General features: G+C 41.1%; 1 protein-coding gene across 2 annotated transcripts in view; it reads left to right on the plus strand.

Moving 5' to 3' along the window:
* Positions 1-25032, plus strand: part of TMTC1 (transmembrane O-mannosyltransferase targeting cadherins 1) — a 255645-nt gene that overhangs the window by 4170 nt on the left and 226443 nt on the right. For both annotated transcript variants that reach the window (XM_044914902.1, XM_021690623.1), the window contains exon 2: positions 19403-19580. In XM_044914902.1, the coding sequence (XP_044770837.1) occupies positions 19403-19580 (178 nt within the window). The remainder of the gene's footprint in view (positions 1-19402; positions 19581-25032) is intronic.

Here is a 25032-nt window from a genome sequence, read left to right on the forward strand (position 1 = left end):
CCCGCCACTATCCCCTCTGGTAACCAGTTGTTTCCTGTATCTGAGGCTGTTTCTGTTTTGTTCTGTTAGGTTGTTTTGTTTTTTAAATTCCACATATAAATGAAGTCATATGGTATTCATCTTTCTCTGTCTGACTTAGTTCACTTAGCATAATACCCTCTAGGTCCCTCCATGTTGTCACAAATGTCAAGATTTCATTCTTTTTTATGGCTGAATCTTTATTGGAGAAATGTCTGTTCAAGCCCTTTGCCCATTTTTTCATATTTTTTTTACCTTGAGTTGTAGGAGTTTCTTATGTATTTTGGGTATCAATAATATAGCAGATGCATGCTTTGCAAATATTTTCTCCTATTCCATAGGTTGCCTTTTAACTCTGTTGCTTACTTCCTTTGCTGTACAGAGGTTTTTTAGTTTGATGTAGTCCCAGTTACCTAATTTTGTTTTTATTGTTTGTACTTTTGGTGTCATATTGAAAAAGTCATTGCTAAGTCTAACATCATAAAGTTTTCCCCGTTTTTCTTTTCTTTCTTTTTTTTTTTTTAAAGATTTTATTTATTTATTTGACAGGGGGAGAGAGAGAGAAAGAGAGAGAGGACAAGCAGGGAGGGGGGGAGACAGCAGAGGGAAAGGGAGCCTGATGTGGGGCTCGATCCCGGGATCCTGGGATGATGACCCCTGTTTTTCTTCTGCAAGTTTTATAGTTTCAGGTCTTAAATTTAAATTGTTAATACATTTTAGGTTGATTTTTGTGTGCAGTGTAAGATAAGGGTCCAGATTAATTCTTTTGCATGTGGATATCCAGTTTTCCCAACACTGTTTGTTGAAGAGACTGTTCCTTTCCCTGCTGTGTATACTTGGCCTTTATGTTGAAGAGCATTTGACCATATATGTGTAGGTTAATTTCTGGCTCTCTATTCTTTTCCATTGGTAAGTATGTTTGTTTTTATTCCAGTACCATACTGTTTTAATTAGTGTAGCTTTGTGATATAGTTTGAAATCAGGAAGTGTGATGCTGGCAGCTTTGTTCTTTCTCAGAATTGTTTTGTATATTCAGGGTTTTTTGTAGTTCCAAATGAATTTTATGATTTTTTTTTCTATTTCAGTAAAAAAAAAAAAGCCATTGGGATATTAATATAGAATACATTGACTCTATAATCGGCTTTGAGTATTATGGACATTTTAACAATAGTAAGTCTTCTGATCCATGAACTTAGGATGTCTTTCTATTTATTTGTGTCTTCTTTAATCTGTTTTGTCAATGATTTATAGTTTTAATTTTACAAGTTTTTCACCTCTTTGGTTAAGTTTATTCCTAAGTATTTTATTCTTTTTGATGCTGTTGTAAATGGGATTGTTTTCTTAATTTTCGATAGTTCATTATTAGTGTACAGAAATGCAGCTGATTTTTTTTATTGAAATATAGTTGATACAACTGCAGCTGATTTTTGTATATTGATTTGTATCTTGCAACTTTACTGAATTTGAATATTCTAACAGTTGTTTTTTTGGGTTTTTTTTTTTGAGTCTTTAGGGCTCTCTAACATAAAAGATCGGTGTCGTATGCAAACATATAAAAACAGATAATTTTACTTCCTTTTTTTTTTCCAGTGTAAATGCATTTTATTTCTTTTTCTCACCTGATTGCTCTGGGTAGGACTTCCAGTACTATGCTGAATAGAAGTGCAAGAGTGGGCATCCTTGTCTTGTTCTTGATCTTAGAGAAAAAGCTTTCAGTTTTTCACCACTGAGTATGATATTAATTGTGGGCTTTTCATATATGTTCTTTATTATGTTGAGGTAAATTCTTTCTAAACCTAGTTTTTGAGACTTTTTACCATGAAGGGTGTTGAATTTTGTCACATACTTTTGTTGCATCTATGGACATGATCATGTAATTTTTACCCTCCCTTTTGTTAATGTTCTATGTAACATTAGGTGAATTGTTCATGTCGAACCATTCTTGCATCCCAGGGATAAAACCCAGTTGGTTATGGTGTGTGTTCCTTTAAATGTGCTGTTGAATTCAGTCTGCTAGTATTTTGTTGAGGACTTTTGCATCTGTGTTTATCACGAATGTTGGCTTGTAGTTTTCTTTTCTTATAGGGTCTTTGGCATTAAAAAAAAAAACAAACAACTTTTCATTGTGAGATAATTGTACATTCCCATACAGTTGTAAATAATAATATAGAGGTTTTTATCCATTTTCCTCCAGGGTTAAAGCCTTGCATAACTATAGTATAATATCACAACCAGGAAGTTGACATTGATACAATCCACAGCTTTTTATTTAGATTTTACCAGTTTTACATGTACTCTTTTATTTTTGTTAAGTGTGTATTTAGTCCTATGCAGTTTTGTCACATGTAGATTTCCAAGATTACCGCACAGTCAAGATACAGAACAGTTTCGTCGTAAGGATCCTTCCTGCTTCTTTACCATAGTTAGAAACACCTCATTCGTAACAACCCCCTAATTTGTAACACCCCACCCTGCTCCATAATCACCCACTAATCTGTTCTCCATGTCTATAATTTTGTCATTTTGAAAATGCTGTATGTGGAATCATATAGTATGTAACCTCTTGAGATTGGCTTTTTTTCGCATTTAGCATAATTCTCTGGAGTTTATTCAGATTGTTGCATATCAATAGTTCACTCCTTCTGTGGCTGAGTAGTATTCCACTGTGTGGATGTCCCATGGTTTCATCATTCACCTGATGAAGGACATCTGGGTTGTTTCGAGTTTGGGGCTTTTACAAACCAAACCACCATAAACATTCATTTACAGGTTTTTATGTAAACATAGGTTTTATTTCTTTGGGATAAACATCCAGGATTGCAACTGCTGGGTCACATGGTGGTTGCATATTTAGGTTTTTAAGAAACTGGTTAACTGTTTTCCAGACCTTTCCATACAGTGTATGAGTAATCCAGTTATTTTGCTTCCTCACCAGCATTTGGTATTGTCATTTTTTTTAAATTGTAGTGGCTCTGATAGGTGTACAGTTATACCTCGTTGTGATTTTAATTTGCATTTCCCTAATGGCTGATGGTGTTAAATATACTTTCATGTGCTTATTTGCCCTCTGTATATCCTCTTCGTTAAAATGTCTCTTCATACCTTTTGTCCATCTCCTACGTGGATTTTTATTTTTTTATGTTGAATTTTGAGATTTCTTTATGTATTGTAGGTACAAGTCCTTTGTCATCTATGTGGTTGGCACATGCTCTCTCCAATTCTGTAGCTTGTCTTTCCCAGTGCAAAGCTCAAACCTAGGTTTTTTGTTTTTTGTTTTTTTTAAGATTTATTTATTTATTTTAGAGAGAGAGCTTGCTGAGCATGAACATGCGAGTCGGGGGAGGGACAGAGGGAGAGAATCTGCAAGCAGACTCCCCGCTGAGCTTGGAGCCTCACATGGGAAGGGTGGGGGAGGGGGACTTGATCCCAGGACCCATGAGGTCATGACCCAAGCCAAAACTAAGAATTGGACACTTAACCAACTAAGCCACCAGGCACCCCTCAAAGCTAGTTTTTATTAAAATTATTTATTATCTTTGATTCACTGAATGAATGTCACACATACTGAGAGCTAGAAATTACCTTAAGAATAAACAATAAATAAATACATTAATTAATAAATAAAGATGTGTAATGCTTGTTACTATTAAGGTACTTGGATGCATAGAAACATATTAATCAGTTTTTCTCAAATAAGAAATCAGCTGAAATTGCAATAAGGAAGTGGATTTTTAGAGTGCCTACTCTACCAGGTTGTGGGGCAGGGTGCAATGGAAAATGAAGGCAGTTTACCAAGATATGATGGCTTTGTATTATGTCAATTTAACAAAATTGGAACTCTGCTTCTTGGAAATTCTTTCCCTGTATTGCACTAGGCTGTAGTTGTACAAGAGAAATTTCTCCGAGATTTGGAAAGTGAAGTGGCCATGTTTCCGGTCAGAGGGCTGGTGTAGGTACTGGTGCTGTCCCAGCTCCCGTGGGTTGTCACAGACAGGCGGGCTAACCCGCTGCTGGCGTGCGACGGTAGCTAGGTCCACAGCTCCTCCGGAACTCTCCAGATCATGGTGCTATAGCTACTTAGAATCATGGTGCAGATGTGAGTGCAGCCCTGTTGGGACGAGCGCCAGCCTGTTTGAAGCCACTCACATCATTAAAGCTGGGGCCTTAGAGGCTGTGAGCAGCAGAGGTACATTCTAGTTCATCTTCGTGGCTTCCAGCCCTTCCTCCCTTTCCCCTCCTTCAAGTTCAGCCTTCCTCCCTCCCGAACGCCAGCCCCGCCGGCTTTTGACGTCCCGATGCAGACAGAAGCAGCAGGCTTGCATAGGCTGTGTGGCCGGCTTCCACAGTTGGGAAAGGTCAGATCTCTACAGTAAATCCCTTCCGCGGTAGCATTCCTGGTGCTTCCGCTTCTCCAGTCAAACTTTAACTGGTACAAATGGTCCTCTCTGTGCTCCTTGAAGTGAGTTTAGAATTCTAATGAATTTCTGTTCCCCGTCAAATCTTACATTCGGTCTTTTCATAAGATCATTTCCAAGGGCACGCAGGAATATTTTTGGACCATTGTAGAGCAGAATCAAAACATCTGTGCAAACTTAATCTGCAGCAGTCGCCTTTTTTATTTTGCTTCTTTATCCTCCACTGGCCATGACCTGTTTTTAACTCTGGAATCAGGACATTAAACATGCTAAGTCACTCTGTAGGCACTTAATTGACACAGAACTAAAACCCATGATGCCCATAACCCCCAAACATAAAAATGGCCCTGATTGATTTAAAAGGTGCTTAACTTTTTTTTTTTTTTAAAGATTTTATTTATTTATTTGACAGAGAGAGAGACAGCGAGAGCAGGAACACAAGAGGGGGAGTGGAAGAGGGAGAAGCAGTCTTCCTGCCGAGCAGGGAGCCTGATGTGGGACTCGATCCCAGGACCCTGGGTTCATGACCTGAGCCGAAGGCAGACGCTTAACGACTGAGCCACCCAGGTGCCCAAGGTGCTTAACTTTTTAATTTTATTTCTCTCTGACCCTTTCATCTTGAGAAGAAGCTCCTGCTGGATTGTTAGCAGCACCATTCCACGTCAGGAAGCAAGGAGATGCTTCCTTCAACAAGAAAGAAGCAGGGGTTTTCCATGTTAAAGATGGGGAAACTAAGGCAAATGAGTCTCTCTCCATGTTTAGGCTACTTGATCGTAGTATTCTACCATTTTGCTATAAAGGTTTATCTTATTGAAGGCTTCTGATGGTGATATACACCATAAGAGTGAAAGTGGGTGGTTTGAAATGTCAGAGTTAAAAAATAGAATATCTTAATATGTGCAGCTGTAAGGATTTGCAACATTTTAATGCTTGGATCTGGAGAGGTTTTTTTTTTTTTTTTTTTTTTTTTTTGCAGCAGTTTGCATCTTTTAGTCACAGATGATATGCCAACCATGAAAATCAGCTCTAGCCTCTATGCCTGAAATCTAAAAGAAATGGTGGCGTGTGTTCATTTTGGTTCTGTTCCTTTTGATTTGTCCTCCTTGGAATTCGTTTGGAGATAGTCTATTGCAGCAAAGCTGAGAAGTTTGTGTTCTAAGTCTTTGATGATGGCAGACACCTGGAGATTGTTTGACTCGATTGTCTAGGATGTTCAGTGATGGATATAGCCACGGAAAAAATATGATTGGAGGCAATAAAGACTTTATAGAAAAGAATGAAAAAAATGGCCCCTGGAAATTGCATGGCAAACTAAGGTTTTTCTTAGAAACCTGAAGAGGAGGGGGTCAGGGACCTTAGATGTAAGATGGGCTTTAGGCTATAATCTGGCAGTGTAGGAAGGATGGAAAATGAGAGGAATATATTTTTGAATTATGAGGGTTTTTATAGGTGAGTCTCTGAGTGAAGGGTTGGAAAACACGTTTGGAAGCAATCTTTTTTTTTTTTAATCAACACATGTCTTTTCTATCTTCCTTTGGAGCTATAGTTCATGTTTTCCCTAACTTTGACTACGTAGTCATTCCACTTAAAAAGGCAGGGATGGGGGAGGAATGCTTAGTCATGCCAGAGTTAATGGCACTGTTACTTTTCCAAATAATGAGAAATGGTTTCTGTTCTCCGAGACCCTGTTGATCTGACCCCTGGCCACCCCCCTGACCTCTAGTCTGTCAGTCTGCACCTCATTCTACCTCTGCCAGCATTCTAGAGTCCTTGTGCCCTTTACAGGTGACACCCGCCCGCCGCTGCCTGGGACCTTTGCACTTTCTGGAATGCTCTTTGCCCAGACCTGTGCTCTCTTGCTCTCTTACCACCTTCGGTCTCTGCTCAGATGTCACTTCCTCCTTGACACCTTTCCTGGCTCCCCGATCCAAAATGGCAGACTGTCCTCCATGTTTCATCCTTACTCTCTCACTCTCTACCCTCTTTGCCTTAGTAGCCCTCATTGCTATCTGGCAACATGGATTTATTGTTTGTTGGTTTTTCTCTTCTCGCACTACCATGTTAGCTCCATGAGGTGTATCCTTAGCACCTGGAACAGTGCCTGCCATGCAAAGTAGGGGCTTCATAAAGTACTGTTGAAAGAATAAATGAATGAATCACTCACGTGAACACTTGACTTTTTCAGGTAAATATTTAGGCAGGGCTACACTTTTATAATATAGGCAAAAAAGTCTGCTTGACTTATTACTTGGTTTATTTGCCTTTTTTCTTCCTCTGTCAAAGAAAAAAATGGAGGCAGACAAAGAATTTCCTGGACACATAGAGATGGGTTCCAGTGGGTCCTGCCTACTGGAAGGTTAAGGGACAGTGTTGATTCTGAAAGGGGCAGTTGTGGCTCCCTGTTGTCTTCTGCTGGGACTGTGACTCTGTAGAGAATGAGGATCCACAGCACTTTGGGATCATTCTCCTCTTGCGTGGCATATTGAAGTGTGATGGTTGGTGGATGCTTGCTGTAAATGTTAAGGCTGGACATAGCAGCTGTAACTTCTGAGGCAAACCTCAGAATTACACAGGGTTTTCTCCAAACCCTGCTGTCAGGGGACTAAAGTTCATCCACGCCCGTGTCCTACGGTCTATAAAGAATGGCCATGTTTTTTTCAAGCCAGTGAGGTAGACAGGACATATTACTCCCAGTTGGATCAAATAGAGTGTAAGGCTCTGAAAATACTTTCTCAAAGGAACTATGATGTCTGTGACTTTCTGTCCCCAAGTACTGTAGAATAAAGAATTTTTTTTTGGCCTTTATCCCAGGTTCCTGGGAGGGAGCTTCTAAACTCTTGGAATTTCCTAAGTGATGGGAGTGTCTCTGTTGCTCACAGAGGGCCCTGAGATCACACTCGAGTTTATGCTAAGGAAGAGGTAACTCATGATGGGCCTCCTGATAGTTTCAGAACATGGGCTGGCTAGCTGGAAAGGCCAGTCATAGGATAGAGAGATGGGACTTTGAGCCACATACCAGCCCTACCTTCCAACCTCCAGGAAGGGAAAGTCGTGCTGGAGATTGAGTTCAGTCACATGCCCAGTGATTGATTGAATCAATCAACCTAAGTAATGAAACCCCAGTTAAAAACTTGACATTGAAGCTTGGTTGAGTTTGCCTGATTGGTAATCATACATCATTGAGCTGAGGGGGAGATGTGTCCTGAAGACATGGAAGGTTTGTGTCTGGGACCCTCCCAGACCTATCTCCATGGGTCTTTTCTTTTGACAGGTTTTTGATTTGTATCCTTTATCATAAAGCCAAAATCACAAGTATAATACTTTCTTGAATTCTGTGAGTCATTCCTGCAAATTATCAAACCTGAGGGAGTTGGGGGAACCCCCAAATTTGTGGCCAGTTGGTCAGCAGTGCAGATAGCCTGGGGACCATTGAGCTTGCAGCTAGTGTCTGAAGGGAGTGCTGTCGTATGCAGGACTTTGTCCTCACATAAACTCTGGCTAGCACTGTCAGAATTACCCTGCATCCAGGAACTTTACCAAACGCACACCTTTATTTATTTATTTATTTATTTATTTATTTAATTTTTTAAAAGATTTTATTTATTTATTTGACAGAGAAAGAGAGAGCACAAGTAGGCAGAGTGGCAGGCAGAGGGAGAGGGAGAAGCAGGCTCTCTGCTGAGCAGGGAGCCGGACGTGGGGCTCGATCCCAGGACCCCAAGATCATGACCTGAGCCAAAGGCAGCCGCTTAACCAACTGAGCCACCCAGGCGCCCCCCAAACGCACACCTTTAAAGGAAAACAAATTGGCTAAAAATTGATAACTCAATTATACTTCTAAATATACTTCTATATTTATATTATATCTGGTGTTGATCTGTTAAGTTTTATTATTCGCTGACTCTCTTTTTGAAGATTTTCTTCTGGGACCTACTGCCTTCTAGATGTGGTCACGGATCTTCTGTCCTCAATTTCCCCACCGTTTCTTTGATGCACTTGCTACCCTGAGCACTTATGTGACCCTAGTGACAATAACTGCCCCTTGCATGGGTGTGGGCTCCTCCTGACAAGCCCCTCTTCCCTCCCCGTAGCTTCCGCATAGCCAGGTGAGGATGGGATGACCATAAATTTTATTTGTGTCTCAGAGCACCAGTCACCCCCTCTGCACTGTCGTTTGCCTTGGTGCCTGTGAATCACATCCTTTAGTTCTTTGATACATTAAGTGATGATGATTTGCTGATTTGCTCCCGATACTAGAGGGAATGCAGAAGAAGAGCAACCAAAATGATTAAGGGCCAAAGGGATTTGCCTTAGAGGAAAACAAGAAAAACCAGATGTTGTTATTTATTGGTTGAATGATCTAAGAAGACTATGGAAACCACTTATAAGCATTTGAGAGCTGAGAGGATAGCAAGAGAGGGGGAAGAAGAAAAATGAATGGCAGTTGGGGAGACAGGAGAATGTACTGCATGCTCAGTTTTGGGCTTTGGAAACTCACAAGGAAAGTGTTGGAGAACTCGTTATTTGAGATAGCAGAAACAGATGGGTAAGGTTAAGATGGTTAAGGTACATTAAATTTTTCTTTTCCCTGGTTTGTAGTTCGTATTGGAAAAGAATGTATGTTGTGTTATTGCTGAGAAAACTGGATTTTTCTGTTAAATGTGGCAAACATAGGTAGCCTTCCTTTAAGCTTTGAGATGTGTGTCTCTCATTGTTCTGAGTCTCACCTGGTTTGAATCATTGGGTTTCTTGGGACAGATCTCTGGGTCCCATTTCACATTTACTGACTTAGATTATCTTGCTGTGGGATGAGGGAATCAGAAATTGTAGCTAGCACCTCAGGGGATTCAGAATCCTGGGAACCACTGGGACTCAATGGGAGCATATGTTACATGAGGTTGAGATGCCAAGTATCTCTGGTGTAACATAGAAAAAAGAATCCAAATCTCATTGAGATAGGAATGTTGCAGTGCATTTATCACATGTCTCCTGCCCACACCTTCCTTCCACCACTCTACTACATTTCCTGAGAGGGCCAGATGATTTTCCCTCCACTGAGGCATTAAGAAATAGATTAGTGAGGGAGCACCTGCAACTTGGACAAAGTCCGCATTGACTCTTTACTGTAGGCAGGTGTGATGTGGGAGATGCGATTGAGGTGGGCTTTCTGATTTCAGTGGGGGTGATGGGGTCCTGGAGTACCAGATGCCAATGGCAGAGCTTAGCTGCCAAAGACAAGGTGAGTGCATTTACCGTGATAGGCAGCAGGGCCACAGTGGTGATCAGAATGTCGTGACCACTGGGGGTGGCTAATTCATCCCGCTGTCCCTAGGAATGAAGTAGATGTGGTGCTTCGTCTATATACCAGGGAAACTCCAGGCTCGGGGCCAAAAGCCAGACTTGAGTCACCACAGGGGAGAATCATGACCTCTTAGGCAGGTTCCAGCCGTCTGCTAGTTTACTGAGGTAGAGCTGTTTGATTGAGTGGAGCTGGGGTCCCCTGGAGGAAGGGTCCTAGTCTATTCCATAGTAGAAGTCTCTTCCAGGGATACAGCCCAGTTTTGTTTTTTTAAACCAGAACTATTTTCCAACGAAGAAAATTAAAAAGAGTAAGGGGCTTTATCTAGAGCTACAGGCTCTGCGAGTGTGAGGAGAAGGGGCAGCCGATGGCTTTCCTCTCCCCTCCCCACTCATCCTCCTGTGACTTCTTGGTGTCACACTGTGTGACCCTGTGACCTTTTCTGGGGGCCAGTGCCCTGTGATTGCTGTGAGCTCATTATAGCCCCACCTTTCTGGGCAGTTTTACGGGGAGGCAGAAGAGCTCAGATGGAGGAGGGGCATTTGTGGTCATATTTGCCAACGTCTGGAAGGCTTTCAACCAGTCAGACACGACTATTCAGATTTTTTCTTTTCTTCTTCTTCTTTTTTTTTTTTAAAGATTTATTTATTTGAGTGGGAGAGAGCTAGTGGTGGCAGGGCAGAAGGAGAGAGAGAAGCAGACTCCCCGATGAGTGGGGATTCTGATGTGGGGCTCCATCCCAGGACCCTCAGATCATGATCTGAGCCAAAGGCAGATGCTTAACTGACTGCGCCAGCCAGGCGCCCCGTTCAGATTTTTTCTGAAAAGAAAAAAAAATATTTCCTATTGCTTTAAATTAGAGATGAAGGCTAAATTAGTGATGAAGGCTAAATCAAATAAAATTAGAGATTCTTATTGTTGAAAGGGAAAGATGATTTTTTTCAACTTCCAACTTAATGTAAGTTTATTTGCTCATTCAGTAAACTTCATTTAGAATCTACTGTGTGTTAGGTGAGATGGATACAATGAGGAAAAGAAATGAGTTTTTTACAATGCATGAAAAATGCTTATAATATTTGAGGAATATGGCAAAAGAGTTTTAAAAAACTGAGTAAATACTATGATGGAGTGCATTCAGGGTGATGTGGAACGTGAGAGACTGTTCTTCTTAGATGGTGTTTAGGGTGGGCTGGTTTTCATGCTTCTGCATGGACATTTCTGGTTATCCAAACACCGGTTCTAGTCTTAAATACTGCTTCTTCCTTGGAGAGTCTTCCTTGGAAGTCTGTCTCCGAGTAGTTGACTTGTATTTTGTCAAATTGTGAGTACTTGCGCCATCTAAATGGGCACACAGATATTTCCAAGCAGCCATGTAGGCCAGGTCTTGTAATATTTCAAGAGACACTGGAGATTTTTATGTGAAATCACCTGTTTTAAAAACATTGGTAAATTGGGATGCCTGGGTGGCTCAGCCGTTAAGCGTCTGCCTTCGGCTCAGGTCATGATCCCAGAGTCGTGGGATGGAGCCCCGCATCGGGCTCCCTGCTCGGCGGGAAGCCTGCTTCTCCCTCTCCCACTCCCCCTTCTTTTGTTCCTGCTCTCGCTGTCTCTCTGTCAAATAAATAAATAAAAAATCTTAAAAAAAAAAATTGGTAAATTAAAGAAAGAAAGAAAAGGCATACAGGTGAAACAAAACAATTTGCAGGCTATACTTGGCCCTTGGTCAGGCTCCTTGCAACAATTATTGGATCTTCCTTTCCACTCTGAGAGCTACTTGAGTAAGTGCTTTGCTTCACTCACTCCTTCATTCATCCGTCCGTCCGTCCATTTATCCACTTAGTTTTGACAACCGTGAACCAGGCATTGAGCTGGATACTAGGGATATAGCCATAATATGGCAACGAGCCTTTCCCTTGGAGAATTTGGGATCATTTCTATCATCTTTCTCTACGCTGAGCATTCCCCATCTCCTCAAGCCTTTCCTGAGACATCATTTTTGAGACTCCCCACTCTTGCAGCTTCCTGGAGCTCTCCTATGAAGGTGCTCCAGTGTTTCAGTACCACCCAGAGGGGCTGCTGCCCCACGTTGGACACCACCCACCTTCCCTGTCCCGCATGCAGGCAGAATAGCTCCCTCTTTCTTGTCTCTGACCCTGGTAGGTTCTCCCATTGCTAGATTTCTTTGACTAACTATTAATTATCTGTTCAGTGTCTCTCTTTCTCCTACGATGCTGTTAACTCTTTGGTAGCAGATGCCATGTCTTCTGTTTGTATCTCCGGGCCCTACACCATACCTGACACGAAGTAGGTACTCAATACCTATCTGTTAGAATGAATTGAAATGAAAATTAGTTTGACTTACGCGGTTTGGTCTGTTTGATAGCCAAGACGCAGTAACTCTTCGAGTTTAGAGTAAACTAACAGCCCTTGAACAATACTATGTGTGTAATTTTAGTCTGGATTGCAAGTATTTTGTTCTCTATTACGTCCAAATGTGGGACTTTACTCTTACCCATATTCTGTCTAATCCTGTAAGAATTAATTAACAATATCAAGCATTTAAGCTCGTTGTGAATCTTAGTCTCCCAGTCCAGTGGACCCTCCTTCACAGATGTAGGCTTTCTGCAAGCTTGGTTAGCATACACTACAGAACTCGCTGAGTTTTGATAAAAATATTGGACAGACCAGAGATAATGTCAGAATCTTGTGACTTACACTGAAGGTCTCCATCTAAGGAGACACTGGTTATTAGTCAACACTCTGTCTTTGCTACAAATCCATCTTCTTGTATCTTGTACACAAGGAGATTCTGAAAGATTCTGATAAATGCCTTTGTTAAAATAAAGATGTGATGTGTCTGTCACACTCCCTGTTTTATTAAAATGTGATGTTAACCAGTTAAACCCCCTTTTTGTGAACCCATAAAAGATCAGAGATTCTTTTTCCAGTGCTCACAAGTATCATTTTGTTATTATTTCATCTCAAGCTCACTTGTCTATAGTTGGGAGAGTTCACTCTCCATCTTTTTAGGTATTTGGGAAACTCCTGTAATTTTAGATTCTCAGTCATGTCTCAAAGCTTAGATTTGCCAGTATCTGGTACCATGTGGGTGCTTTCAGTTATCTTAATTGGCACTGCAGTGGTTCTCCATTCAGTAATTCATTTTTATATTTTGGGATCTAATTGAATTCACTTAAAACACCAGGCATTTTGCCCTAACCAGTTTCCAGGAATAATAATCTGATGGCAGCTATACTTGTGAATATAGCATAATGTATAAACTTGTCAAATCACTAAGTTGTACACTTGGAACTAATGTAACATTGTGTGTCAACTCTACTCAATAAAAAACAATCCCTCCCCCCAAATCATCTATATAGATAACACCTGCCCATTTTCAGATAGGATACATATAGATAGACCACAAAAGTGATTCATTTTGTATCATTTTTGGAAGGGGAAAGTACCTCAAAAAGTGTGGTGATATACTAGTAACACTTTTAATGATTTTTTTTTTACTTTTCAAATGGTTGAATAACAAATACTTTGGGAAAATAATGAGTCTTTTGTTTTCTTTTTAAAAGCAGTGCTGTTAATTTGTAATCCAAAACTATGATCTAAAGTATAGTATCTGTGGAACCAGTCAAATACATCAGGGATTTGGCTTGTTAGATGTCTTCTCTTCTTTTTATTGTCATTTTTATGATTATCACAGTAAGATGCATCCTTGTATATTAAAAAGTCCTGTTTCTTCTTCTGCTTATACTCAATACTTCTGATACCAGATGTGTAGGGTTTTTTTTCACAGTGACCAATTCTCAGTGTCCTACACTATCTGGGTGTCCTACAATTCAATTCAATTCTGACACTGTCTATCTGGAGTTAACATCAGATCCCCCAGGTCGAAGACCCATTTCCACAAGACTGACTCCACTTCATTTTTTTTAAAGATTTTTATTTATTTATTTGAGAGAGAGAGAGAGGGAGAGAGAGAGAGAGCACAAACAGGGGGAACAGCAGAGGCAGAGGGAGAAGCAGGCTCCCTGCTGAGCAAGGAGCCCGATGTGGGACTCGATCCCAGGACTCTGGAATCATGACCTGAGCCAAAGGCAGACAGACGCTTAACAGACTGAGCCACCCAGGTGCCCCAACTGACCCCACTTCAGACACCAGTTGCAAGTAGTGGGTCCCTAGATTGCCACACTTCTGTCCAGCTTGGTTGCAAATCGGGGGTTCCTAGGACCCCTCCTCAGGTTAAAAATTTTGCTCTAACAGCTCACAGAGCTCAGGGAAACACTTAATGTTTTACTGGTTTATTATACAATGAAGGGTTTGACAGAAACAGATGAACAGCCAGATGTCGAGATCCTTAAGGTGGGGTCTGGAGGGTCCAAAGCTCAGGAGCTTCTGTCCCCGTGTAACTGGGGTGTGCTGCCTGCCCAGCATGTTGATGTGTTCACCACGAAGTTTTCCAGACCCTGAGTTGAGGCTTCATCAAGTAGGCATCGTTGATAATGACCTCCATCTCTGGCCTCTCTCCAATCCCTGGAGGATAGAGGAGGGAAAGGGCTGAAAGTTCCAAGCTTCTAATCATAACTTGATCTTTCTGGTGACCAGCCCCCATCCAGAAGCCCACCAAGAATCACCTTATTAGAAAAGAGATAATCCAATCACTTGGGGAGTTCCATGAGATTTAGGAGTTCTGGGTCAGGAATCAGGGCCAAAGACCAAATATTAGAACAAAAGATTCTCCTAGTACCTTTATCACTTAAGAAATTACAGAGTTTTTATTCGCTGTAGGTTTTTCATAGATGGATTTTATGAACTTGAGGAATGTTCCCTCTATTCCTATACTGTGAAGAGTTTTGATCAGGAAAGGATGCTGTATTTTGTCAAATGCTTTTTCTGCATCAATTGAGAGGACCATATGGTTCTTCTCTCTCCTCTTATTAATTAACGTGTTCTATCACATTGATTGATTTGCGAATGTTGAACCACCCTTGCATCCCGGGGATAAATCCCACTTGGTCGTGGTGGATGATCCTTTTAATGTATTGTTGGATCCTATTAGCTAGGATTTTGTTGAGGATTTTGGAATCCATATTCATCAGGGATATCGGTCTGAAATTCTCCTTTTTGATGGGGTCTTTGCCTGGTTTGGGGATTAAGGTAATGCTGGCCTCATAGAATGAGTCTGGAAGCTTTCCTTCTGTTTCTATTTTTTGAAACAGCTTCAGGAGAATAGATATTATTTCTTCTTTGAATGTTTGGTAGAATTCCCCAGGGAATCCATCAGGCCCTGGACTCTTGTTTTTGGGGAGGTTTTTGATCACTGCTTCAATCTCGTTACTGGTTATTGGCCTATTCAGGTTGTCAATTTCTTCCTGTTTCAGTCTTGGCAGCTTATAGGTTTCCAGGAAGTCATCCATTTCATCCAGATTGCGCAGTTTATTGGCATATAGTTGTTGATAATAATTTCTAATAATTGTTTTCTATTTCCTTGGTGTTAGTCGTGATCTCTCCCCTTTCATTCATAATTTTATTAATTTGGGTCCTTTCTCTCTTCTTTTGGATAAGTCTGGCCAGTGGTTTATCGATCTTATTAATTCTTTCGGAGAACCAACTTCTAGTTTCGTTGATCTGATCTACTGTGTTTCTGGTTTCTAATTCATTGATCTCTGCTCTAATCTTAATTATTTCTCTTCTAATGCATGGCTTAGGCATCGTTTGTTGCTTTTTCTCTAGTTCTTTAAGGTGTAGAAAAGACCCCAAATTGCCAAGGAAATGTTGAAAAAGAAAAACAAAGCTGGGGGCATCACAGTGCCCAATTTCAAGCTATATTACAAAGCTGTGATCACCCAGACAGCATGGTACTGGCACAAAAACAGACATACAGACCAATGGAACAGAATAGAGAACCCAGATATGGACCCTCAACTCTATGGTCAAATAATCTTCGACAAAGCAGGAAAAAACATGCAATGGAAAAAAGTCTCTTCAATAAATGGTGCTGGGAAAATTGGACAGCCACATGCAGAAGAATGAAACTCGGCCATTCTCTAACACCATACACAAAGATAAACTCAAAATGGATGAAAGACCTCAATGTGAGACAGGAATCCATCAAAATCCTAGAGGGGAACATAGGCAGTAACCTCTTTGGCATCGGCCACAGCAACTTCTTTCAAAATACATCTCCAAAAGCTAGTGAAACAAAAGCAAAAATGAACTTTTGGGACTTCATCAAGATAAAAAGCTTCTGCACAGCAAAGGAAACAGTCAACAAAACAAAGAGGCAACCCACAGAATGGAAGAAGATATTTGCAAATGGCACTACAGATAAAGGGCTGGTATCCAAGATCTATAAAGAACTTCTCAAACTCAACACCCAAAACAAATAATCAAGTCAAAAAATGGGCAGAAGAGATGAAAAGACACTTCTCTGAAGAAGACATACAAATGGCTAACAGACACATGAAAAAATGTTCATCATCATTAGCCATCAGGGAAATTCAAATCAAAACCACATTGAGATACCACCTTACACCAGTCAGAATGGCAAAAATGGACAGGGAAAGAAACAACAAATGTTGGAGAGGTTGTGGAGAAAGGGGAACCCTTTTACACTGTTGGTGGGAATGCAAGTTGGTACAGCCACTTTGGAAAACAGTGTGGAGGTTCCTCAAAAATTTACAAATAGAGCTACCCTATGACCCAGCAATTGCACTCCTGGGTATTTACCCCAAAGACACAGATGTAGTGAAAAGAAGGGCCATATGCACCCCAATGTTCATAGCAGCAATGTCCGCAATAGCCAAACTGTGGAAAGAGCGGAGATGCCCTTCAACAGATGAATGGATAAAGAAGATGTGGTCCATATATACAATGGAATATTACTCAGCCATCAGAAAGGATGAATACCCAACTTTTCCATCAACATGGATGGGACTGGAGGAGATTATGCTAAGTGAAATAAGTCAAGCAGAGAAAGTCAATTATCATATGGTTTCACTTATTTGTGGAACATAAGGAATAGCATGGAGGACATTAGGAGAAGGAAGGGAAAAATGAAGGGGGGGAATCGGAAGGGGAGATGAACCATGAGAGACTATGGACTCTGAGAAACAAACTGGGGGTTTTAGAGAGGAGGGGGGTAGGGGGATGGGTTAGCCCAGTGATGGGTATTAAGGAGGGCACGTACTGCATGGAGCACTGGGTGTTATACAAAAACAATGGATCGTGGATCACCACATCAAAAACTAATGATGTATTGTATGGTGACTAACATAACATAATAAAAATTAAAAAAAAAAAGAAATTACGGAGTTTTTAGAATCTCTACCAGGAGTTGGGATAAAGACCAAAATATGTATTTCTTATTATATCACAACGTTATCTCTGTTTACGTCTCTATCTATATCTGTACCTGTGTCTATATCTATCTGTATCTATCTTTGAACTCTTTTCTGGTTATTTACTTATGGAAAATTCCTAGAAGTGGTATTTTTGGTCAACGGTTATGTACTTCTTAAAGCCTTTTGGTGCACATTGATCGTGGAGACCTTCCCACTCCGACGCTCACCAACTGGTTGTAAGATTACCTATTTTATCTCATTGTCATGGGTGAATTTGAAATGAATGGTTTAGTTGGTCCGGAAAGCTTAGCCTGATGGAGTAGATGGTGATGTAAAATCAGCCTCAGGGGGATGGGCTTTTTAGGAATCGCGCCTAAGTTCTTCAAGGATAGGGACCTGGTCTTGCCCTTCTCACAGCTCCCCCAACCCGAGCTTTGTGATTTCCAGCAGCTCGTTCACTAGAGGTGGGTCCTCCTGTACTGGAATGGGATGCTCTTCTCCCTTTTTTAGCTGCACTGCCCACCCCCTAGTTCGCGGCACATTCCTCTTTCCCTCTAGATGGGCTGTTTCGCACCACACTCGGGTCTTCAGGACTCTGGGGCTGTGTGCAGACTCGTGGGTCGGCCAACATACAGCTTGCTCCAGTCTTGCTTCAGAGGCCTGAAATTGGATTCCACAAAGCAATTCATTTTTCTAGGCTTGGTTAGGACCATGATTACTTCAGTGGGAATGAAAATGGAGTCAGTTAGTAACTATGACATTTATATTCATGTGTCCAAATAAAGCTTGAGATGTTTAAAATTCTGTAGGTTAAATTCCTGCATGAATCAAGTCAAGTATTTAGAATATGCTTATGCCATCGCTGAAGTTGACTTTTACATTCTCAATTGTTTTGGCAGAGAGGAGGTGTTTGTGTAAGACAAGCAGATCAAGGACATGAGAATAAAGACATGGGATTCCTGTTTCAGTAAAATGAGCGGGAGTATAGACAACTACAGGCAGTCTCACTTAGGGTGTATATGCTCCCCCAAAAGAATCACACCTTATACAACTATTTTTGCTAACCCCACAGAATCAATTGGGGACATTATGTCCTGTTATTAAATTTAAGTCAACCTTAAGTCTCTCTGTTCTGCATTTCTGTCTCAGGAAAGTATTTTTTAAGATGTTGAACAAGAAATTTCTCTCTCTTTTTTTTTTTCTTTTTAGAGGGAGGGAGAGAGAGAGAGCATGCGAATGGCGTGGGGGGTGCAGAGGGAGAGGGAGAGAGAGAATCTTAAGCAGACTCCACGATCCTGAGATCATGACCTGAGCTGAAACGAGGAGTTGGACGCTTTAACCGACTGAGTCACCCTGGTGCCCCATAAATTTCCCTTCTTTCTGTGATTCTCTTTAGTTTCTTCATCATAATCTTAGAATTCAGATTTTGAGGTCTGTGGGAATTTATGTTAGAAAACATTTAATACAGATTCTGAAATGATGTGCTTTTGCTCATCCTTTTAATTTCAGATGCAGCTGGTAATAGCCTCTTCAGATGCCCCGAAGATCCCTTGTGGGGTGGTAATTAACGATCATTCCAGGTGCATAATCTGGAAATTTGGTTCCTGGCGGGCACTGTGGGTGAGAGAACACGTTCATGCTTGGTTTGTCCCAATTGTGACCACAGTCTCAGTCTTGTGGCTTTTTTCTCCTCTCCAGTGGTTGCGGCTCTGACCCACAGCGCTGTGGACTAGCCTTTAAACGCTCAGCTCCTGGGAAGAGCTGGCAATGAAAGCAAGAGTATCATGGGGTCGTTCACATGAGCCACGGGCTGAAGGGAAAACAGGTTCAGCACCTATCTGCCTGCCTTCTCAGTGAGGCCACAGAGTTCTCTGAAATAAAATTGTATTGCATTTGCCATGGTTTCTACAGATAGGAAAATCCTGAGATGGGGACAAACGATACTCACCCATCTAGAGTAACCTGATGTTGGGAGTCATTTAAAAATAATTGATTGACGGGCACCTGGGTGGCTCAGTCGTTAAGCGTCTGCCTTCGGCTCAGATCATGATCCCGGGGTCCTGGGATCGAGCCCCGCGTTGGGCTCCCTGCTCAGCGGGAAGCCTGCTTCTCCCTCTCCCACTCCCCCTGCTTGTGTTCCCTCTCTCGCTGTGTCTCTCTCTGTCAAATAAATAAATAAAGTATTTTTAAAAAAATAAAATAAAAATAATTGATTGAATAGCTTATCTTTTGAAATGATCGATCCCCTCCTCTCTCCTTGTGCTTCTGTTCTGTTTGTAGCTGATTCGGCTTCTGTTTCTGTCTTTTTTGTACAGGCTGAACATATTTTTGACTGGCATGAACCCATTCTACTTTCATGCGGTGAATGTGATTTTACACTGTCTTGTGACTCTTGTCCTGATGTACACCTGTGACAAAGCTGTCTTCAGGAACCGGGGACTTGCTTTTGCTACAGCGTTGCTTTTTGCTGTGCATCCTATTCACACAGAGGCGGTGAGTATCATTGGACGTCCGTGAAACAAGGAACTAAGGAAAAAAAGCTAAACAGATCTCCCCCCCTCTTTCAAAATCACGTGAATTCAGAGCTCCACTGAAGTGTTAATCGTTATATATAAATCATTCTGCTTGACAACTTGTCTTTTTGAATGTTCACATGGCCTCCACGATTTAACTGCTTTTCCAAATAACCACTGTTATTATTACATGTCGTAATAAACGGCCACAGTTCTTTATTTGAAGAAAATATAAGTTCTAATGTGTTTTAAACAGCACAGGGCATTTTGAGGTACTTATTGTGCTGAGGCATTGTTCCTGCTCTACATTTGTATTTTACCTTTTCTCTCTCTGCTTTATATTTATAATATTTATGGTGCCGAATGGTGAGTGCGAGGGGAGGGCTAAAAAGTTAGACTGACATACTTCAGGGTAGAAAGACAGACTTACAATAGGGACTTAGAATTAGGTTTCCAGGTTATTTCATGTGAAGTGTAGTTATTTGGTGGGTGATGCAAAATTTATTTAAAAAGTATAGGTAGTTCAGATTTGTGGTCCTCTTTGAAATATGGACTTAATCATGCACTGAGAAGGCATTTATCAAGTTACCCTGTTTCACGGCTCAGTAACCACAGTTGGTTTATTTTGTCCGTATTGCTAGGGGCAGACGAAGACTTTCCAAGGGGTCCGTGGGCCCCACAGCTTTAAAAGAATCATTTCCAGAGCCTCAGCTTGCTTCTGGACACTTGCCTATAGTTTCTCTGAGAACACACACAGGGTCAGGGTGTCATGTTGGTTCTCCTCTCCCTCCTTCCCTTCCAGTTGTCGTCTCATTGAAAAATAAAAAGGAATATCTCACCTACATCAGAATTTTACTATGCCCCGGGTGTCCACATCTCTGAGGTACTGTTTTAAGAAACAATTTAATATATTGGTGTCAGCAAAGCCTCCTTCAATTGAGGCATCACAGACCTGGAGTGGGGCTTCATATTGCTCTTTGTCTTACACGTATTTCTGTGAAGAATGGAGTGTGGCATTAGAAGTGGGGTATGGTGACCTGTGTTAATCTTCTGAATTCAGAAGTGAGATGGTTGTCATGGGGATGCATCATAATATGTTCATTTGGGCCGAGACAAGAAGCCTGATTTGGCCAATTGGTTTTGTAATGAGGACTGGTTTTGCCAGTTAGGCTACATGATGGACCTTTTCTACAAACCGTATTCTACATCTGTAAGCCCAAGGTTTTGAAACAAATATATTTGGAGTGAGTGACAAAGAAAAAAAATCATTTTATAAAGAAATTATATTAAGGTCAATTTCCCAGGCCTTTTTTGAGTATTTTAGACTGAAAAGGTCCCTCTAAGTGGAAGACTATAAGTAATAGTCCTTTGGAAAGTCTCGGTGAAGCCATTTTTGCTGTAGTGCTGAGAAACCATGAAAGCGAATGACCCTAATGATAGGTAACTCTCATGATGGGTATGCTGAAATTATTTGCTTTCAACCAAATTAAAGGAGGATCTGATTGAGTTGTCAGGCCGGTAGATCATTAAGCATTATGTAATATGATAGATCACTATGATTTTGCAGATGACCTTAGTGTTCAAAGAATTAAGTCACTGCTATAACATAGCTACTTCTGTTTCACTTATTTATGTGAACATTTCTGTAAAGATGAAAGCTAGGATGGAACTGATACGGTATGCTTTCTTATTCTAACCTAAAGTAATATTCCGTCAATAATTGCACTTATTGAAAAGAAACGTGGGGCATCTGGGTGGCTCAGTTGGTGAAGTGTCCAGCTCTTGATTTCAGCTCCGGTCATGGTCTCAGGGTCATGGGATCGAGCCCCTCATTGGGCTCTGTGCTTGGTGGGGAGTCTGCTTGAGATTCTCTCTCTTCCTCTGCCTCTCCCGCTCATACTCTCTCTCTCAAATGAATCTTTAAAAAGAAAAAAGAAAAACTTGCTAAACCTGTTATTAAGAAGTGTATTTTTATATCTGAGAGCTATTTATCATTTTTTCTAATTTATGATGTATTGAGCAATTGTGTATTAATACTAAGTGGGGTAACTTAGTGAGGTAACTTTATATATGTATTTTTATTACAGAGAGAGAAGATGATAAGTAGAATATTTTTAAGCATGACTACACAATACATTAAGAAACAATGCTCAGGGGGAAATAAAATAGAAATAAGAGTTCAAGGGGAATGGGTGTGAAATGTCTGTCATTTAAAGAAGAGCCTGTTTACGTTTGTGTAAATGGAAAATAACGAGCTTCAAATCGCGGTGGCACATTTCAGATTCCATTTGGTACATTTAAAACAGTAATATTATGGCTTTATTAAGTTAGATTCTTTCAAGTATTTTAAAAGATGAGAGAGATACCTAAGTTTTTAATATTCTTTTTGGATGTCACCTGAAGAGAAATAATCAAGGACTACTACTCTTAGCCATATAGAATATATGATGCCAGGTCGAAGTACAGTGGAAAATATGTGCTTAGAGTGTCTTGGGGAAAATTTTTCCACGGAAGAATAAAGGAGTAGGACAATAACAGTCTTAATTCTATGCTTGTAAAGAGGGAGAGCAGGTAACCTTGGGCAGTGGGATCATGAGCTGGTAGAGTTTGGTCGAATTCTAAGAAAAAGGAAAAATCCTGTTAGCAAAGTGACCTTTAAGAAAAGGTTTCAACAAGCTAATAATAAAAAAAAAAAATCCATGATATCATAATTATAGGGACAAAGGAGTCAGAGCTGGACATTTAGGGAAAAATTTTAGAGAAACTGTTTGCATTCACAAGGAATGAGAGAAGTGTAAGAAGGAGGTGAAGAAATTTGACTTACGTAACCATCTATACTAGGAAGTAAATAGGAGACCATCATTCAATTACAGGTATTAGTTTAGGTTTCTAAGGAAGAAGACAGAGAGATGGGGGAAAAAAACCATTGTGTTATAGAAGACTTAGTGATAAATTATTAAAAAAGAAAAGAAAAATAGATGATAAGTGTGGCTGGAGAGGGAGTCAGAGGGATATATCTTCCCTTTGCCAAATAAGAAGAAAATCAGGACCATAAGTAATCCCAGGAAGGATGGGGGATTAACATTTTTTGAGGGAAGGGTTCTGCTTAAACATATTGGTATGATTAAGGATTTGTTTCCTTAATTATGTCATCAACATATAGTAAATGAATACTTGCTTGGTGTAGGCACTGCTAGGTGCCGGGAGGGCATGTGGGTGGATAAGGGGTCCCTACCCATAATTTGTTCACAAGCTCCTAAAAAAGCCAAAGAACATGCACATAAATACATACAAGATAAAGCAATATGTTGTCATAAAAAATTATCTCCAATTTAAGTATGAGGAACAAATTCATTGATTTACTCAATCTTTCAACAAGTATTAAAGTGCAGGAGGTATAGCAATGACAATGACCCAGACCTTTCCTCATTGAAGACCTTGTGATTCTTCGAAGGGTTTTCTGACAGTATATTTTCTGAATCATCAGAAAAATAAGCAGAGAAATTGGGAAAATGGGGAAAATCATTGTAATTCCCCGGTGGGAATGGAAACTTAGCAATCATCATAGAAACATTATTGGTTGGAAGGAAGGCACTTATGTCAAGTCAAAAGCAAGAACAGGAGATACTGACACATGGAGTTGAGGGTTAAGGTCACCATTTCCAGAACTGGGACAAGAGCACGTAGGAGAGGATTGGTCATGATCTAATCAGTCAGCCTGGCTTTCAGCTGTTGCATGTTAAGTGTGTGTTTCCTGGCCCTGTCTGACACTAATGGGACTCATTCGTGCAGAGGGAACAATCAATAACTTGGTACATATGGTATACTTTATGCAAATCCTATGAATGGTCTGCTAAGAAATAAGAAGTTTGGGGGGCAAATTAAATTAATTGGTATTTTTCATATGTGATTCTGTTAAGCTTGCTAGGACTTAGATCTGATTGTTACATTGTTTGAATGCTACCCAGTGAAGTTTTCTCATTTTTACCATCCTTTGAGTTTGTGTTACAGGATTCAGTTCCCAGGTAAAAACCACCCTTTTGGTGAGGAAAACCTGCAGCTTGGGGCAGAAATGCATGCTATCCATCTGCATGTATTTTTGGCTAAGTCCTTTGTACTTCCCGGCATCCTACAGTTCAGCCTATGTTGTCTTAGAATCAAGCCCCGGGAGCTCCAATTTAACATCCCATATTTGCTCACTCCTGTCCCCTTTCATTTGCTTATTACTCCATGCTCTCATCACTTTATGCCTTCCCTTCCAGAAACACCTCCTGTGTTTTCAGACTGCGCCTTCCTCTGCCTGGAATGCTTCTGTGGTCCTTCTCGGGTCCCGGAGTCACATTCCCCTGTCTTGAGCTTACTGAGCCCTCCTTGCTTGTCCTTTAGGTTTTAGTGTATAACACCAGCCTTTCCATGAAGACTTCCAGATTCTGCAAAGTAAATCCCTCCATTCTTCTCATGGCAATTATTTCTCCTCTTTATGATACATGCGGCTCCCTTGTATCGTATTAATACCCTCCTTTGACCCCCTTTCCCCCAACCCCCGGATGTTAAACGCCTCTCGGCAGGGCACACTCCTCCATCTGGCACAGTATCCGGCACAGAGGAGGTCCTTGGGAAATGTTTGTTGAGTGGAATAAATCATGCCGTTACTGAACATGATGATACTAACTGAATTGCAGTGAAAGTGAATGGTTGGTCTAGACATACAGTAGTTGATGACAAGCACCTTGTTTTTAAGACCTCTAACCCCCTTGCCCCAGAGACCCCAGCTCAACAGGGACATCGAGTACGTGTTCAGTCTCTCAGTGTCAGCACTAACATTTCAACCCGCCCTCTGAGCTTCTGCTCCGAGGAATGCTACATTCTTTCTATCTGGGCACGTCCAGCTGGCTTCCCGGCCGCACAAACTGGCTGCAATCTGAGAAGGAGGCTTCAGGCGCCTTTAGCACATTAGTTATGCTTGCCTAGCTTGTGACTGCCTCCTTCCAACTTGCTACACCCAGTATCAGCTTGCAAGTCTTGCTGTTGTGTGAGTTGGCCGCACCAGTTGTGCCATGATGAGTGTCCCTCTGGGCCCAGATGTGTGGCCTTATCCTAAGATGTTGTTGCTAGCGAGCTGGGCTCCCTGTTTCACCTTTCAGGGGCCTTGCAGGTGATGCTGAGCTCCATGCTCCGAGACGCTGTTGTGCAGACGGAGCAGATCTGGGCTCACAAGCGATCCGTGTGCAATTGTTGCTTTCCTGACTGTGAGTCTGAGCTGGTTCTTGACACTGAGGTGACACCGTATTGTCATTGCCTACCTCCCTTGAGTCGGGCAGTCTTCCTGATTTGGCACTCACACTCCTTATAGATTAATGGATCAATAAACAGTGTGTGGTCCAGGCATCCACATCAGCTAATACCTTTTAACTCTACTGCTCGTGAAATTC

Source organism: Neomonachus schauinslandi, chromosome 5 (genome assembly GCF_002201575.2).
Source record: "Neomonachus schauinslandi chromosome 5, ASM220157v2, whole genome shotgun sequence".
Lineage (NCBI taxonomy): Eukaryota > Metazoa > Chordata > Mammalia > Carnivora > Phocidae > Neomonachus > Neomonachus schauinslandi.